General features: G+C 45.0%; 1 protein-coding gene and 1 pseudogene across 1 annotated transcript in view; one reads left to right on the forward strand and one right to left on the reverse strand.

Annotated features, from left to right (window-relative positions):
- On the forward strand, positions 1-15,477 carry LOC118493490 (annotated as a pseudogene).
- A 722-nt stretch (positions 15,478-16,199) lies between these two features.
- The window catches only part of celf3a (cugbp, Elav-like family member 3a), a 20,202-nt gene continuing 16,731 nt past the window's right edge, over positions 16,200-19,670 (reverse strand). Inside the window, exon 7 of the mRNA XM_035993447.1 lies at positions 16,200-16,298. Coding sequence (XP_035849340.1) covers positions 16,200-16,298 — 99 coding nt within the window. The remainder of the gene's footprint in view (positions 16,299-19,670) is intronic.

The following is a 19,670-nucleotide window of genomic DNA, read 5'->3' on the forward strand; positions in this document are numbered from 1 at the left end:
ATATACTTCTCGACCGTTGCTCGCTTGTAGCGGCGGTATGAAAATGGCCATCGTCAGATTCGGTTAGCTAGCGCTGCCTGTTTTTTTTTTATTCAACTGTCCTTTTTATTAACGAAGCGACATAATAAACGATGCAAGTCGAAGCGGCGCGAGCTGAAACCGGAGCTAACGGGCGGTAGCTTAGCTTGCTCCCCGCCGGCCGTTGGCGTGGCCCCGTGTCCGGGCTGAAGCAGATGGGATCCTCGGTGTATTTGGGTAAAAGGCGGAAGACTCCGACTGCGTATCAACACACCGAACCAGAGATGCTACGAAGCTACAGCCGTTAGCCAGCTAACCGTTTGTTGCGAGATGCGGGTAAACAACGGCGGCCGATTCACCAGGTAAACACACCGGGCTCACAGCAGCCTGATATCGGTGTCTGTGCACGGTTACACACCGACACACCGTATCCGCTGCCACTGGTGGAGACAGACCAGTTAAAACGTTCATCAACGTTCAGCTAGCTAACGTTAGCCAGTAGGATGGAGCTGCTACGGCGGTTGGTTGTCCTCCTCTGCTCGGGTTGGTTCTCAGACAGCGAGCTAGCTGAGAGGACAGACTGGTGTGTGTGTGGAGTCTACACGGTGCTGGTTAACGTAGGCGTGTGTGTGTGTTTATGTCTGTGTGTGTGTATTGTGTTTGTGTGTGTGTATTGTGTTTGTGTGTGTGTATTGTGTTTCTGTGTTTGTGTATTGTGTGTTGTGTTTCTGTTTGTGTTTGTGTATTGTGTTTCTGTGTGTGTGTGTGTGTGTTTATGTCTGTGTGTGTGTGTGTGTGTGTGTGTGGACAGGAAGTGCATGTTCTGCTGCAGCCTCAGAGTGTTTTGATAAACAGTGACTTGTTCAGCATGCTGGAGGCTGCAGGCGTCAGGACGTTGTTCAGAAATCTGACTGTTCCATCTTTAAAGGGCCATTCCTCTGATTTACCACGGCAACCACAGCAGCCACGTGCAGCGTACACAACTCTCAGTCTGGTTACAGCAAGAGTTTTTTTAGATCGTTAAATATTGATTGATAAGGTCCAGCCAGATAAGAAAAGCAGTCAGAGGAATGTTTATAGAAGTGAAAAGTAGCAGAAAGTCTGTGTCTGTCTGTCTGTCTGTCTGTCTGTGTCTATCTGTGTGTGTCTGTCTGTGTGTGTGTGTCTGTCTGTGTGTGTGTGTGTGTGTGTGTGTGTAATAAGTGGACTGAGACTCCCATTCCTCAGTTCCAGGTGTGTAATGTATGTCACCAGCGTTCATTTTGTCTGTTTTCACCCGAACGCACCAAAAGTAAAAAAGCTTGCGAGTGTGACTGAAGTGATCTGACCATGAAATCATGAAATATATAAGTTTACCACTTAGTTTCCTCTCTGGTCTTCAGGAACTGAGGCTGACGGAGGAACCATTTCGACTGCCGGCCTCCTGCTCTATGGAGGCACGACAGGACAACTTGAACTGAGACAGCGTTTAAAACTCGACACATCGCCCCTCCCCCGGCCCTCGGGATGGCGAGCAGGAGGAAATCCACCACGCCCTGCATGGTCCCGCCTCGGCACGCCGTGGACTCGGACCAGGACATGGAGGACGTCACGGACGCAGCCCAACCAGAGGACAGCAACGGCGTGGCGGCCGTCTCCGCGGAGGTTTCCGGTACGGGGGGGTGTAACTAACGATGCATCGATCTGGACTGATATTAGGGCTGCACCGTGTGTGTGTGTATGGTGTGTGTGTGTGTGTGTGTGTGTGTACGTGTGTGTGTCTGTCTTTGTGCGTGTGTGTGTGTGTCTCTGTGTGTGTGTGTGTGCGTGTCTGTGTTTTGTGTGTGTGTATACATGTGTGTGTGTGTGTGTGTCTGTATGGTATGTGTGCGTGTCTGTGTGTGTCTGTGTGTGTGTGTGTGTGTGTCGGTGTGTGCCTGTGTCTTTGTGCGCGTCTGTGTGTGTGTGTGTGTGTGTGTGCGTGTGCGTGCGTGTGTGTGTGTGTGTGTGTGTGGCGGCCGTCTCCGCGGAGGTGTCCTACGGGGTGTAACGATGCATCGATATGATATTAGGGCTGCACGATATGAAGACAATACGCGATAACGTTGTTGAACATCGCCATAACGATAGTACCTGCGATAAATAGACGGCGTGCTCCGTTCTGCTGCTTTCAGTATTTGGCTGAAATACAACAAACTGTTTCCTGACTTTAAAACAAATGAAAGGAAATCATCCCCAACGTTACGTATCGTCTTTAAGATGCCCCTTTACTTCAAATTCCCACTGTATCTCTATTTCTTTTTATTAAATAGTGTAGTTTGTCTTAAATTTACTACTACTATCTACTTTCTGGACACGCCCTCATACTCTGCTTCTGACTGGCTAGTAGTCCTTACCTAGGTACTGTCAGGGCACGCCCTCATACTCTGCTTCTGACTGGCTAGTAGTCCTTACCTAGGTACTGTCAGGGCACGCCCTCATACTCTGCTTCTGACTGGCTAGTAGTCCTTACCTAGCTACTAGGTATCATGTCGTGATTAAAACGTGTTCTTTCCACCCGTAGTTTCCGGTCTGTTGGAGGAGTGGGGCGAGAACGCAGACGGCAGACCCGCGTCCGACCACTGCCTGGATCTGACCATGGCGGAGGGCGGGTACGAGTGCAAATACTGCAGCTTTCAGACGTCGGAGCTCAACCTGTTCACCATGCACGTGGACGCCGAGCATCCGGACGTCGTCACCAACACCTCGTACGTCTGCATGGAGTGTGACTACCACACCAAGAGGTATACAACGTGTGTGTGTGTGTATATATGTATATGGTGTGTGTGTCTCTATGTATGGTGTGTGTATGTATGGTGTGTGTGCACGTGTGCCTGTATGTATGGTGTGTGTGTGTATGTGTATGTATGGTGCGTGTATGTATGGTGTGTGTGTGTGTGTGCACGTCTGTATGTATGGTACGTGTGTATGTATGGTGTGTGTGTATATATGTATGTATGGTGTGTGTGTGTGTTTGTGTATATGTATAGTGTATGTGTGTGTGTATGTATGGTGTGTGTGTCTATGTATAGTGTGTGTGTGTGTGTGTGTGTGTGTGTGTGTGTGTGTGTGTGTGTCTCTGGAAATGTGCAATTTTAAGCTCATTAAACTATAAGAAAAAAAGTGCTATAACAGTTTTACTGCCACTGCTCCCATTACCCTCCGTAACACGCTCTCTTCCACTTCGCCTGACAACTCCTCTCCAAAACCAACAGCTGTGAGATAACAGAACTCAGCCATAGATTCACTCACTCAAAGCAGTTAGTAGGCGTGAAATAAAAACAGGACACGTCATTTCAGTGTGTGTAGTGTCAACTACGCTAACTAACCGCGTGTAGTGATTAAAACAAACAGACAACGGCTGTGTCTCAAAGACCGGGAAGCAGCCGGGACGTTGAGAATCCACCGTGAGAGGTGATGGATAGTTCCAGTCACTTCGTCATGTATTCACTTCGTTGAAACAAGAGAAGAAAGCCTCGCTGAACTGAACAGGACAGAGAAACGTATATAAATGCTCTCTGCCCGCCGTATGCCAACGCCCAGTCTCTGCCCGGGCACGCCCCAGCTGGCCGCACATTTGTTGACAAACTCCGACGCACACGCGACGGTGTTAATGACGATTTATCCCTTTAAATGTGAATAAATGACAGTTACACTCACCGCCAGCAAATGCTCTTTCCGTTGTGATTGGCGGTATCTTGACAACTCGCCGTTACCTTGTTTTAATGTGACTGTGTTGATGTGACTTGTACATTACAGCCACTCAAACAGGACAGAGTAACACGGCGGATATTTTAATTTTTTTTTTTTTTTGATGACTTTAGGGGCCATCCACACGGAAACGTTTTTTGGTGCAAACGCACATTTTTAGCATCGTTTGGGCCGATCGTCCACACGGATCCTGTAAACGCACTGCCTGAAAACACACTTTTTTGAAACCGGGTCCCAGGGTGAAAAAATTCGAAAACGGCTCTCTTTTGGCTTCGTCTGGATGGTGAAGCCGGCTTTTTATCATATCGATGATGTCATCGCCACACCCCTCGACCTCTCACCCGCAGTCCCGCACGGTCACACACGACTGCGGTGAAGCTAGCGAGCATATCCCATCTCAATGGTCAAACCAGCTCACTTCATTTAGCTAAATAATTTGTCTCTGCTCCCTGACACTGTCCTCTGCTCTGCCGGTCCTGGATTCTACAAGATATATTGTTTGCGTTATGTAGCTAACGTTAAACATCGCTAAAGTAGACGCTAACGTTAGCTGCTATGGTTAGCTAGCTGTTTAAAAAGTGGAAGCTAGATAACTAGCTCCTTGAACGGATTATAGTAACTTTTACATGGCTTATTGTAGAAAAGCTACTGCAAGAAAAACGTGTAGATTATCAAAAAGACATTGGTTCATTGATGTATGTTTGACTGCCGATGTCTGCTAGTTAGCAGAGCTAATGTTAGCGCGCTAAAGAAGACGGGTTAAAAAAAGATCGTTTTGGTACGTGTGGACGTGGCCTTAATTAAGGCGGCAGGTGCGTGTTGCTAAGGCGGGCCGCCTAAACTGGAAAGTGCTGCGGGATACACTGCTATGCCGAAAAGGGAACAGAGAAAAGACCCTGCCCTGAAGTAGGAGCTGAAAGAGTTACAGGAACTGCGGCCAAGAGGAATTTAATAATCCCCAAAGAAAAAGGGTTCTAGGAACTGCAAAAATCCCTCCGGTCGGAAAGCGGCTTTAATCACGCTCATTCCGCTCGCCGTTTCCTGTAGCTACTTGGTCGGAAAGAGGCTATTAATGTTGTTTTTATGTGTATTTGTCGTGTGGTTGTAGCGTATTTATTGTTTTAAGCCATCAACCTGCTAGGGACTGCAGATGAAAATTAGCCTGTATGGCTAAATCTGGCACATTTACAAGTAGTTACAGGAACGTAGTTATAAGAACAGTCCACACCCAAAACCGGTTTTTCTATTTGCATTTCACACTGGCCAAGTGGCCATAGGAACTGACCTTTTGTTATTATAATCACAGCCATCTAACCACCACTATGCGGAAAAGGGAACAGCGAAAAGACCCTGCCCTGAAGTAGGAGCTGAAAGAGTTACAGGAACTGCGGCCAGAGGGACTTAATAATCCCCAAATTGGTCCCCATTGGTTCTACTAACTGCAAAAATCCCTCCGGTCGGATAGCAGCTTTTGTGCTCATGTTGATAAATGTGCGTTGTCCCTTTTTTAAGTAAAGAAATAAAATAAACAAACACTGGTATAACCCACATTTCTTCCCCCGTCCAGTTACGACACCCTGCTGGCCCACAACGCTCGCCTCCACCCGGGCGAGGACAACTTCACGCGGACGATGGTGAGGCAGAACAACGAGACCGTCGTCCAGCAGACGGTCAACGACCTCACCTTCGACGGCAGCTTCGTCAAAGTGGAGGCCGACGAGGCGGAGGAGACGTCCCGCAAGAGCATCGCCCTCAGCAAGACGCCCATCATGAGGATCAGGAGCCGGCCCGAGCCCAAGAAGTTCACCGCCGCCGCGCACAAGGCGGCGGCCGCCAGCGACGTCATCAAAGTGGAAAGCGACGACGAGGACGACGAGAACACGGAGCCGCCCACGCTGTCTCCGGCCCGATGGCCCCCGCCGCCTCGGCCGCCGCCCCTCCGCGCCTCATCCCCGTGTCCGCGCCGCTGCAGGTGCACGCCGTCCCGCAGAGCATCGTGGTCAACAGCTCCAACGTGCTGCAGTTTAAAGGCGGCTCGGCCGGAGGTGGCGGCGGCGGCGGTGGCGTGCTGCCTCCCGGGACGCTGGCGCAGGTTCTGTCGGCGCTGCAGAACCAGCAGAACTGCACGCAGACGCAGACGCAGCTGCTCATCCCCATCAGCAGCATCCCCACCTACAACACGGCCATGGACAACAACGTGCTGCTCGTCAGCGCCTACAACAGGTAACGCAAAGGGACGCAACCAATCCAGATTTTTGGGGTTCGGCCGAATACCGAATCCACTGGTTAAAGCGTAACTCTCGCCAAAATGCAACCTAGGGTCTTTTTGTGAATGTACCTGAGTCAAACTTACGTTTAAAAGCATAATTAGGACGGAATCGCCACTTTTAAGATTTACCGTATTTTCGTTTTTTGGGTCAAATGGCCTTTTCAATGGGAGTGCTAGGGGCACTTTTACGCTAGCCTCAAAATACTTATTTTTAAAACACTAACCGGCAATTTCCACCGGCTGCGTAACGGCTGAAGAACGTCGGCGGAGTCATTAGGTTTCCATTAAAGTCATGTGTGTGTATTTCCACTGACGGCAGAACGTCTGCATCCCGACTCCGTCCCAGCTCCGGCGGTCCAGCCCTCCGGAGCAGATACGCAGAGCTTCTATTTTTAGGGGTGGTGATGGCGCAGTGGATATGACCCATGCCTTTGGTGTGGGAGATCTGGGTTCGATTCCCACTGCGATACATCAACCAATGTGTCCCTGAGCAAGACATTAAACCCCTAGTTGCTCCAGAGGTGTGTGGCCTCTGACATATATAGCAATTGTAAGTCGCTTTGGATAAAAGCGTCAGCTAAATGACATGTAATGTAATGTAATTTTTGCGGGACGCCGGAGAGCTCCGCAGCAATTCAGCACACGGCAGATAGTGCGGGACAGGAAGTCGAGCACAGAAACAAAATAAAATCTTGTTAATTTTCAAAGTAAAATCCAGCCATGCTCACGGCGGATCATATCTCCCTGCACTACACCTTGAAAACACAGCTCAGAGTAGTTTCCCCTCTACTCCTCTGGATGGGAACAAACTGGTGGTGGTTTTTCTGGTTCTATTCTACGTGCATTTGTGAGATCTCGTGGGTCCTCGAGACTTCAGCTGTCAGTCATGGCCGCAGCCGTGCCGCAACAAATCCGGACCTGGTGGGTGTTGACGGACGGCGGAGCACGCAGCCGTTCTGCATTCAGTGGAAATCCAGAGTAAGAAGGCTCGACACAACATGAGACTTTGCTCCAAGTATGACCAGGGGCTCTACACCTTAACGAAAGCGTTGACAACATTGTTTGTGTACACAGAGTTTACTAAAAAGAAAGGTTTTCAACAACTCACCGTAGGTCTTGTTGTTTAGCTCCTTAGTGTTTTAAAAATAGCTATTTTGAGGCTAGCATCAAAGTGCCCCTAGCACTCCCATTCAAAAGGCCATTTGACCGAAAAACGAGAATACGGAACATCTTAAAAGTGGCGATTCCATCCTAAATATGCTTTTAAACGAAAGTTTGACTCGGGTACATTCACAAAAGACCCTATAGGTTGCATTTTGGCGAGAGTTGCGCTTAAGACTGAAAAAATAATACCGATCCTCCTCCCATCCTCAGTCCGTTAACACAGTAAACACATTAATGACGTAAACAACGTCCACAGCAGCGTATTTTTCATTTTATTTTATTTAACTGTTAAAAAAAAGAATAGGCAACATTATAAGTGGAAAAAAACTGTTTTGACAATGACCATAGGCCTATGTTTACCCGTATCTCAAGATCCAATCAATATCCAAAATATTAGCCTTTTAGATTTATAATCCCATAAAGTAGGCTACTAACGGTCGTCCGGTTACCACCAGTTCTTAGCTGTGACTGTCCTTCCTTTGCCGTACCCGAAGTTGCTGCATTTGGGCTGCTGTCTGTAGATTCCTTCTTGCACAACTCGTATTCTTTCGGATGTTTCATACGCAAACGCTTATGGCGCTTTTCCATTACATGGTACCTGCTCGACTCGCCTCGACTCTACTCGCCTTTTTTCCATTACGAAAAAAAGTACCTGGTATCTGCTAACAGGTACTTTTTTTTAGTACCTCCTCAGTCGAGGTTCCCGGCGAGCTGAGGCGAGCTGAAAAGGTGACGTGAAAGCGACAGACGGGGGGGGGGTGTCCTGAACAAACCGCTATTTTTAAACGGTTTAGCCAGCTGTGTTTTTTTTGCTGCCTCCAGCTTCTTCTAAAACAAAATGTGTCTTCTGGCAACAACACACACCTTCCACGTTCTGTGTGTGTGTCGCGTTAGGTCACGGCAGTTTACTGCGGCGCCGCTTGTTTCAGTTCTGCGGAGGCTCCAGGCAGAGCTTTCACCGTATCCTGCGTACCGGCTCCACGCGCACACCAGCTGACAAATGTATACATCAGGCCACATATTACACAGGCTACGGCGAAAGCTCTGCGTGGAGCCTCCACAGAACTGTAAAACAAGCTCAAGTGGTCTGATGTTTATACTTGTGCGCTGCATGGTGCGTCGAGCCGGCATACGACCAGCACGCTGAGGCGGTACTAAAATCTGAAATGGAAAACGGACGCACAGTGTGCCGAGTCGAGTCGAGTCGAGGCGAGGCGAGCAGGTACCATGTAATGGAAAAACGGCATTAGAGTGTTTCCTCTATGTTGATTTGGAAATGGCGGCCCGCCACGCCAAAATATCTGCCGCCACGGTATCAGAAATAGGGCAGCCGCACAATGTAGTCGCGGTCGCCTTTTTAAATGACCCTGCCTGTCGGAAAGCCTGTCCACGCCCCCCGCAGGTGGCGAGGCAACGGACTTTTTATGTATTCCTTTTCTTCATTCTGTCTGGTTTGTGCGTTCGTGAGGAAAACGTGAGTATTGTACATGTGGAGTTTGTTGTGTGACACCATGCAGGACAAATATATCTGTATAGTTTCACTATTTAGATCAAAGTTATGGCAGGAGTTGTCATGAAAGCCTTATTTTCCTTTCTCCACGGCACACTCATTAGTCTCCTTAGGTCATCATCGCTGTTAATATGTGATAACGCCGGTTTATATCACACTCTGTGTGCCCTGAGTGTTTATATGTTAAAGTTAACTTTTATAATATAGTGTAGGAGGTAGGGTTGCATGATATTGAGTCGATATATCTTGCACCCCTACTAGGAGGTTATTGTGAAGTGAATCTGGATTTAACCACCTTGTGATTTAGTCAACGCTCCATGTCTGTAGCCTACTTGTAACACTGCTAACAGCTACAGCTAATATCATTGTGCACTGTAAGTTTATGCTGCTGCTTTAGTTCACTCAGGTCAGTCCCCTCCGTTTCACTGCCGACATAATGCACTCCCCCGTAGTTTTTGTTGCAGCGAAGTGTGAGTTCCGTTTCATACGTAAAACCTTGTTGTTGTTCGGACAGACCTGCCCCCACTTACTAAAACAAATCCTAAAGGAGACACTGGTTTTAACGGCGGTGATGTTGTGTATAGTTTAGGGTCCTCGCCACCACCAGACTAATCAGCATTGCAGATTGAACATGTAGCTGGACTTGAATGGCCTTCTTTTGACTGAAAGTGCTGCCAAACTACACTTATTCTGCTCACCAGTTCCATTTCCACTTTCTCACAGCCTGCTGCGTTGAACGCTCCACCTACGTAAACACCTTCCCGTAATCAACGGCGCCGTCATTACGTCGACCAGCGTAGTCCAAGCGTAGGGTTCGGATCGGTGGAAAAAATATCTAAGGCTCGGCAGAAACCGACCCCGTCAAAACGCCCAATATTCGGGATCGAATCCGAAGCCGAATCCTGGATTCGGTGCATCCCTGGTAACGCAAAAGCGTTCATCATCTCTCAGGAGAGTTTTAGGGAAGGCACGATACATCGTTTTTTTTTATTGCCATCGCGATATCAACCTGCCGCAATAACCTATCGTGAAATGCTGCGATATATTGCGACATACACTCTGAGATTCTTTGTGTTAGTTGAAAGGTAATTTACCTGATGAAGGTCTGAGACGAAACGTTTGTATTTTTCTAAATAAATTATTGCTTGCGTAATAGGGCTGTCAACGACTATTCTAAATTTGAATATATATTCGAATAGTTCTTTCTTTTTTTTTCGAAGGTGAAAATTAATATTCGAATTATGTGGAAAAAAAATAATTTTAAAACCGTTATGCGCACATTGTGCAGAGAGTGTGATGGCGAGAGAGAGAAAGTGCTCGAGTGAGCTCTAGAGGGTAATATCCTTCACCCCTGACCCGTTTTCATGCCTGGAAGAAGAGGAAGGGAAGAAAGGAAGGAGGAAAGGAAGGAGGAAGGAAGGAGAGGGAGGGAAGGAGGAAGTGAGATGTTCCGATACTGCCTAAAATGCTGGTATCGGTACTGCGTCTTGGCATCATTTGATTTACTTGTTTTTGTGTAGGTAATACGTTTGTCAAATATGTTTCAACTTAAATAGACACCTATACAAGTAGTTATGTCTCTTTGTATTCATTTGTCCTGTTATTGATGTATTGTATGACAAAATGCACATGCGCAACCAGATTCGAATAGTTCGAATAGTTCGATATTATGTCTTTTTTTTAGAGGGAATATTCGAACGTCATTTTGAGCATTTTGACAGCCCTATTGCGTAATGGTCAGTGTGCGGGACTCTTCTCTAAGCTTTTGATCTGCTACTTTTGATCATATCCTACGCACCTGCCCAACAAAGAGGTGGCAACAAAGCTTTCTTACGTGTTAGTTGAAAGAAAATATCGGCAGAAAACTGCACTTTAAAATGTAAAATTCTTTTTTTCAGTGGTTCTTTTTTTAATGTTCAATTTATTAGCAGAATACGAAAGCAGCAGGCGAAAGGCAGGACTGAGTACACTTTGATATCTTTTTATTTATTGCAAGTACTGTCGTAATATTCAACAAGTTATCACAAATCTCCGTCATTTCGTGCAGACCCTCCACTGTAATAATTATAGGTGTTGAAATTAATCAATAATCGATGCATTGAATCGTGGACGTGGACGATGCTGCATCGATAGTCGGAGCGTCGGGCCGTAATCGATTATTTTTGTTACATTTAATGTATGCCTACAACCTTTCTGTTTACATATTCTGGTATGTTTTGCACATTCAGAAGCACCATGTGCTCAGTGCTGTATGTTTATGTATCTATTATGTATTTATTAGTATCAGAGCACTGCAGAATGTTTGGTTTTTGAGCTTTGAAAACGCTACGAATTAAATATCCTATATGGCTTTTAATAGAAAAATGTATTTGCCGCATCGAGATAATCGAATCGCTGACATGATAATCGAACGGGAGATCAGTGAAGATTCCACACCTCTAGTATAGTCACTCTGTTTTTATTTTATTTTTACTTCCTATGTCCAATGTTCCATTAAGTTATCTATATATAATGAACAGTGTACATTTTTTTGTAATGTATATTTGTGTGTAGTATTATATTATATTTCATGTATATTGTTTCCTATTATTTATGTTTACTCTGTATGTGTGCTGTGTGTCTGATATTTTGCTGCTGCAACACGTTATTCCATTTTTTGGGATTCATCTATCTCTATCTATCTATACTGTCTGTCTATCTGTCTACCTACCTACCTACCTACGTGTCTGTCTGTCTGTCTATCTGTCTACCTACCTACCTATCTATCTGTCTGTCTGGCTGTCGTCTGTCTACCTCGTACCTATCACTGTCTGTCTGTCTGTCTTCACTATCTGTCGACTACCTACCTACCTATCTGTCTGTCTATCATGCTAACCTACCGACCTATCTACTGCTGTCTGTCTACTGTCTACTACCTATCTATCTGTCGCTGTCTATCTGCTCTACCTACCGTCTGTCTCTCTGTCCCCGTACCTAGCTCTCGCTACCGACCTTCCTACTCTATCTATCTATCTATCTAGCTCGCTATCTATCTATCTGCACTATCTATCTATCTTACAGCTCCGTTTGTAGAAAACTAAACGGTCCAACTGGGATTCCTGTGCGGTAGGTTCCGTACCCCTCGATGTCGGAAGATCATGGGCTTGGCCGTCGCCGACGAAGTTCAGCGAGGAGCACATCAAAGTGATGTGCCTGCTCCAGTCCCAGAGGCTGAAGCACGTGATCCTGCTGGACGCCCGAGGAGTGGTGCTGTCACAGAGACGCTTTTCACACCACAGCCACCTCCACGCCCGTGCTTTGGTGCTGCAGGCACCTTAACGTCCTCAATAGAGCAGTCACATTTGACACATGTGTCAAAGTTTCTACGTCAGAATTGGAGTTTCTTCACCTAATTGCAAAAAAACTGTAAGTAGGCTCCAACTCACGGTTTTGTTTTCATCATCGTCTGGTTGAGCGTGGGTTAGTTTTCCATACTGTCTCGATGAATGGATGAGTTGTTCGGAATCTCTAAAATGTGATCGTGTGTTTCCAAAAAGCCCCAAAGGTCCTCACAGGTCCGCTGTCTGTCCCAACTCATGATATCGAGTATTCATTTCGCCTCAGAGGAGAGAAGTCGGATCTGTTGAGTATAGTGGTTACCTCGCGTCACGTGCAGCTATGTGTCTGGTTTCCTCTCCTGTCACGTCTGTTTCAGAGCATCATAGAGACAGTGCATGGCGTATCACGGCACCAGAATGGAGGCCACCGAATCGGCGTGCATATTCAGTCGCTGCCGCAGCAGATGTTTACGAGGAGTACGGCACAAATAGTACGCTGTTAGCACGACGCAACGCGTAGTGAAGTGAAAATAAATTAATAATGGCGGCATGCGATAATACAATATGAACCGTTATGCTCGACCCTTAATCGCATCGCGATTACCGCGTAATGCTGACAGCCCTTATATATATATAATATATATATATATAATCTAAATCACCCAGCAGTCTTGCAGCTTAATACTGACAAAACACCACAGAACATTTCAGCCTGCATGCACGTTCTTTCAAAAGAACGAATATTCGAATATCCGGATCCAGCTCTAGAAAGAACCAAGCAGGCCCGACCTTGTGCACGATCCAGATTTTCTTCCAAACTTGCCCGATTTCACGCTGTATCTCGCTAGCTCAACGTTGAGAACGGCAACACACGCAGAGCGTATGTCTGGCTTTATTTTGGATAGGGCTGGGGGTAAACGATTATTTATAACGATTAATCGCTCCATGTTGCACTTAAGCTCCACCATACAGCCCAGCAGTCCCCGTGTGATGTGGCGAGAGGAGGAGACTCCGCGCATGTACCGTGTTACATTTGTACTGTAGTCCAACTTGTGTAACTTTTTGGACACATTGTTACTTTGGCCTGAATATAGCGTATATATATATTATAATATATATATATATATATATATATATATAATATATATAATAATATATATATATATATAATAATATTCTGATTATGGCATAGCTTTCCTCCCACCCAATTAGGCTAATAAAGTAATGATTAAAAAAAACAATGCTTGATCAAGGGAGAATCTAAACTCTATGCCTACAGCCTAATTTTGGAAACGTGCTCCGTTGATAACTCTTCGTACTCCTTCTCTCTGCAGGTGGGAGGAGGCGAGGAGGAGAAGTTATAAACGGCACGGGTGCAGACCGTCCCTCAGACCATCCACTGTCATCCCGTCCAACATCGCGGCCTGCAAGCCAATGGCCTGCAGTCCTTTCAGACCTGCCAGATCTTCGGCCAGTCCGGGCTCGTCTCTCACGCAGTCGCGCGGCAGCAACACGCCGTGCCGGTGTGCCTCGCCCCATCACGCTCACACGTCGCTGGCGTCCCCGGCAACCACCCAAAGCCGCCGAGCCGTCCACGTCGGAATCAAAGACCGAGATGTCGCCAGTGCGGCAGCAGCGCTCAGCGCGGACCGTACTGCGGCGGCCATACCGAGAAGTCCAAAGAGCAGCTGGCGGAGCGTGAGGGCTATGCTACGGTCTCAGGCAGTTCGCCACGGAGGCGGAGATATCGCGGCTCATGCCAGGTCACCAAACTCTCCAAGCGAGCGATAAGACATGGTTCAGCGACACGCGCTACAACCATAGAACTCCAAGGATCACCACGTCCTTCTGGGCGAACACGCCGCCCGCCAAAGCTGCCGGTTGGCATGAGGAGCCGGGACCGGGACCAGTGCGCTAGGCCTCACCGACGGCGCCAACAACATGTGCAGCGCGGCGGCGGCTGCCGCTGACCACCAGGATCATCATCGACTCCAGCGCGACGCCAGCGATTGCTCCCCGGACTGGGGTCCGCCACGCACGGTGCTCGACCCGCGTGTCAAGTTCCGCACGCCTTCGACTTCACGCCGCAGAAGTTCAAGGAGAAGACGCCCGAGCAGCTGCTCGTCCTGGAGCCAGCTTCCAGAGGTCGACAGCGCCCGCAGACCAGGAGCTGAGCCGGCTGCCGCGCCAAGACGAAGCTGACCCTGCGCGAGGTGGACGCGCTGGTTCACCGAGAGCGGAAGACTGCCTTTGGGCGCGGCGGCCAACGGACGACGACGGCGAGGGGGACGGGAGAAGCGAAAGGGTATGGTTGTAACTACTACACACACACACACCACACACACTAAATTATAGAATATATATATATATATAATATATATATATATATATACATCACACATACATACATACACACACACACACACACACACACACACCACACACACACACACACACACACACACCACACACACGACACACTCACTATCTTTGTGGGACCCCTCATTGACATATGCATTCACCATAGCCCCTACCCTAACGTTAACCATCACAAATAAATGCCTAACCTTAACCTAACCCTCACCCAACCATAACCTAATTCTAACCTAATCCTAAAACCAAGTCTTAACCCATCAACAGACTTAAACTGTGGGGTCCAGCATTTTGGACCCACAGGCTGTGCAGACCCCACAAGTATACTGTAATTCCCCGGTTTTTGGACCCCACGAATATAGAAACAAGCACATATAACCACGCGCACACACACACACACTCACACACACACACCACACACACACACACACACACTGTGTGATATCATACATATTGTACCGTTTAGTACGATATGGTGATTTAAACCTGTAATTTACACCCCTAGAAAGCGTCCTGTGCGGCGCTGTCGTCCTCGGCTCGGGCGCGGCAGAGCACGCCGCCCTCCGGCAGGAAGGCGATGAAGAAGACGCCGGAGCAGCTCCACATTCTGAAGAAGGCCTTTGTGCGTCGACGCAGTGGCTCGACGGCCGAGGAGTACGACCAATGTCGGAGGAGAGCGCCTGCCTAGGACGTACATCTTCAACTGGTTCGGAGACACGCGCTACGCCTGCAAGAACAGCACCTGAAGTGGTACTACTCTACCCAGAGCGGGAAGGTAAAACCACCTTTCTGTCTCGATCGAGTACTCGCGTACAGTATCCGTACCATAAAATACTTGTGTTGAAATTAAGTCACCTTTTAGATGATACTGAGTAAAGTCTTAGTCTTATCAGATACAGTATTATGGGCCACTAGTCTATCTATAAGAGACTCAGATACAGTATTAGTGACTGCACTAGGTCGTACTAAAGAGACTTCAGCTCCAGTATTAGCGGGGACCACTATGTCTATATAAAGCATCAAGGTCACCATTTCATGGGACTCTTTTAAACTAATGAATGTATGTATTTTTACAGGTGAGCGAGGACGCTGAATGACGGCGAGCGAAGACCCCTGCGACGAAGTCCAGAAGCGTTTCCGCGTGTTGGTCACAGTAGGACACGCCGGCCGTATCAACCCTGCAAGCGTTTCGCCACCGCGCCACCACCATCAAGGTCTGTCTGTCTCGCAGATTATTCTTATTAGTACACCTGGCTCAATAACCAAGCACCTAATACAGAGTACGTGTTTGTTGGTTGTATAACTGTCATGTGTGTCTGACAGTATCTGTCTGTATAACATGCATACCAAAAGCAGCATGTCATGAGAGGACTTTTTAAAGACACTTTTTGAAAACGGTCAAATTTGACCTAGAACCACCGGAGGTTATATAGTACATTAGTATGTATGTGTGTTCTCGTTATATTCACTGGCTCTGCTCCGTCCTACATGTGCACGTCCGTAAGGTTTAGTCGTTTCCTGACGGACTACTACCCGTCACACCGAGCCCTGAGCGAAAGAGACCTGGATCGACCATGTGTCACCAGTCCAGTCAGGATGCTACGAGCAGGTGAGGGACTGTTCTCTCGGAGACGTGCCAGAGGCGGGCTGAGGAGGGAGGGAGAGCCCTTCAGTGACGAGGAGTCCGCGAGCGGGACGAGGCCAGGAGTAGGAGAGGAAGAGGACGAGACATAGGAGAGGAGGCGGAGAGCACAGCAACGGACAGGGCATGCAGTACAGCGAAGAACGAGATGGAGTGAACGAACAGGAGAGGAGGCCACTAGATGTCGCTGTACGAGGAGTGCGATGAGGATGAGGGGAGAGAAGATGAGGGATCCGAAGCACGGCAGCCATCGAACAGCCTCCGATCCGGAGTAATCTACAGACGTACAGCTCAATCACAGCGCTCAGGCAGAAGAGCAGACATGAGCAACAGGTGAGGCTTGGATTTGTTTCTCACCTAACCCCCGAGATTTAAAATTGGGATAGTTATTTACACTCGCAGTCTCAGTGTTTAGTGTATGGCTGCAACTCACTATTGCTTTCATTGTTGTATTAAGCTGGTCGATGACATATATACCATGACTTCTTATGACATACTATACTATGATCTTTTTCGATATACTATATACGATGAGTTTTTTTGAACTACATACGTACTGACTTTTGTTTTGCTTTAGATCTATGACGTTTTGTTGACATACGGATACTATGACTTTTCATCACATTTTCACATATTATACTCTGACTATTTGTTTTATCACTGACATAATATCTATGACTTTTTCGACATACTATACTTCTGACTTTTTCATCACTTTTGTCGACCTAATATACTATGCTTTTCATCACGTTTTTCGAACATACTATACTGGAGTGACTTTTTGCTCACTGGTCGACATCGTCTACTATGATGTGTTTCTTTCGTGCCATACTATGACTTTTTGCGTCGATATACTATACGTATCACTTTTTATCACTTTTTTTCTTTCGACATACTACTTCTATGAGTTTTTTGACATACTATACTATGACGTTTATCACATCGACATACTATACTATGACGTTTTTTCTTCGACATACTATACTATAACTGATTTTCGACATACTATACTATGACTTTTAATCACTGTATTCGACATCCTATACGATGACTTTTTTCAACATATTATACTAATGACTTTTTATCACTTTTTTCTCGACATACTATACTATGACCTTTTTCAATCTACTGATACTATGACTAGATCATCAAAAACACATTTGCCGACAGTAATATACTATGACTTTGTTTATCACGTTTTTTGACATAATATCCTATGACTTTTTCATCACTCTTTTTCGACATAATAACTACTGACTTTGTCATCACTCTTCGACAGACGTATACTATGACTTTTTCGACATACTATACTATGACTTTTTCGCCATCATACTACTATGATTTTTTGACATACTATACTATGAGTTTGTTTTTGACATACTATCCCTATGACTTTTTATCACGTTTTTTCGGCATACTATACTCTCTGAACTTTTTAGTCACTTTTTTCGACATTACTCTACTATGACTTTTTTCGACGAGGGTATATACTATGACGTGACAAACTATACTATGATAGTGTGGTTGTGACATACTCAGACTATGACTTTTTTCGATATATCTATCTATCACTTTTTATCACGTTTGTTTTGTACATACTATACCTGACTTTTTCTCGACATAATTACTATGCCTGACAAACTATAGCGATGAGGTTTTTTGACATACTATACTATGCTTTGTTTTTCCTTCGACATATATACTACTATGACTTTTTTATCACTGTCAACACTATATATCGCTGACTTTTGATTTATCACTTTTTTCACATAATATACTATGACTGTTTTGTTTGACAAACTATACTATCTGAGTTTTTTTGACAGTACTATACTATGACTTTTTTTCGACATAGTTATCCTATGACTTTTTATCACTTTTATTTCAACATACTGATACTATGACTTTTTTATCACTTTTTTTTCCGACTTATTATACTATGACTTTTTTATCTCACTCAACATAATAGAATCTGCCTTTTGGTTATCACTTTTTGCGACATAGTATCGAATGACTTTTTTCAACATATACTATACTATCACTTTTTTCTCACACTTTTTTTGACATATAATACTATGACTATGACTTTTTTTCGACATACTATCCTGTGACCTTTTCAGCACATGCGACATACGATACTATGACTATTTCTATCGTACTATCTATACTATGACTTTTTTATTTCACTTTGTTTCAACATACTATACTATGACTTTTTATCGTCGTCTCGACATACTACTATACTATGACTATCACGTTTTTCGACCTACTATAAGATACCTGACTTCGATATACTATCTATCTATAGACTTTTTTATCACTTTTTCCGACATACTCTAACGTTTTTCATGCGACATACCTACTATGACGTGTTTAATCACTGTATTCGCCATACTCTACTATGAACTTTTCATCACAATTTTCAACATCAGTAATACTCTCCCGTGTATTTATCACTTTTCCGACCTACTAGTCTATACTTTTTCGATCTACTAGACTAGACTTTTTATCACTGTAGTCGCATACGTATCTATGACTTTTTCATCCATTGTTCACATATTCTACGATGACTATTTATCACTTTTTTCGACATACTATTCTATGACTTTTTTCAATATACTATACTCTGACTTTGTTCACTCACATTTTCGACATGAGATACTATGACTTTTCTTTTAATCCGTTTGTTGACAGAATATACCAATGACTTGGTTTCTCGACATACTATACTCGACTTAGTTCATCACTTTTTGTTTTCGACATATATACTATGACTTTTTCATCACTATTGTCGACATACTATACTATGACTTTGTTATCGACATACTATACTATGACTTTTGTGACTTTTTTGTCGACATACGACTATACGATGACTTTTTTTGACATACTATAGCGTATGACTTTTTATCACTTTTTCAACATACTATCCTATGTCTGTTTTTCCGGGACATACTACATGACTTTATTTTCGACTTACTATAGACGATGACTGTCTATATCTATTTTTTCAACACTCCTATACTATGACGTTTTGATCTTTATTTTGAACATACTATACTCATGACACGTTTTTGACATACATAGTCTATACTATCATCGACAGTACGCATACAATATGACTTTTTTCGACCGTACATATATTACTATGACGTTTGTATATTGACATACTATACTATGACTGACGGATACTATACTATGCATTTTTTCGATATACATATACTATCACTTTTTATCACTTTTTTGACATACTACTACGAGTGACTTTTTTCGACACTACTATACTATGACTTTTTAAATCACGTTTTTCGACATACTAATACTATGACTTTTGTTCCACATACTATACTATGACTTTATCCTTTTTCAACATAATAGGACTATGACTTTTTTCTAGCACTTTTTTCGCGCATATATAGCGATAGGACTTGTTTTTTCAATATACTATACTCTGCCTATTTTCATCACATTTTTCCGACATATATATCTATGTACTTTTTTTGATCACTTTTTTTGACATAATATACCATGACTTTTTTTCGACATACTATACTATGACGTTTTCATCACTCGACATAATATACTATGAACTTTTCTTTCATCACTTTTTTCGACAGAATATACTATGACTTTTTTTCGACATACTAT

This window comes from Sander lucioperca, chromosome 16 (genome assembly GCF_008315115.2).
Source record: "Sander lucioperca isolate FBNREF2018 chromosome 16, SLUC_FBN_1.2, whole genome shotgun sequence".
Classification (NCBI taxonomy): domain Eukaryota; kingdom Metazoa; phylum Chordata; class Actinopteri; order Perciformes; family Percidae; genus Sander; species Sander lucioperca.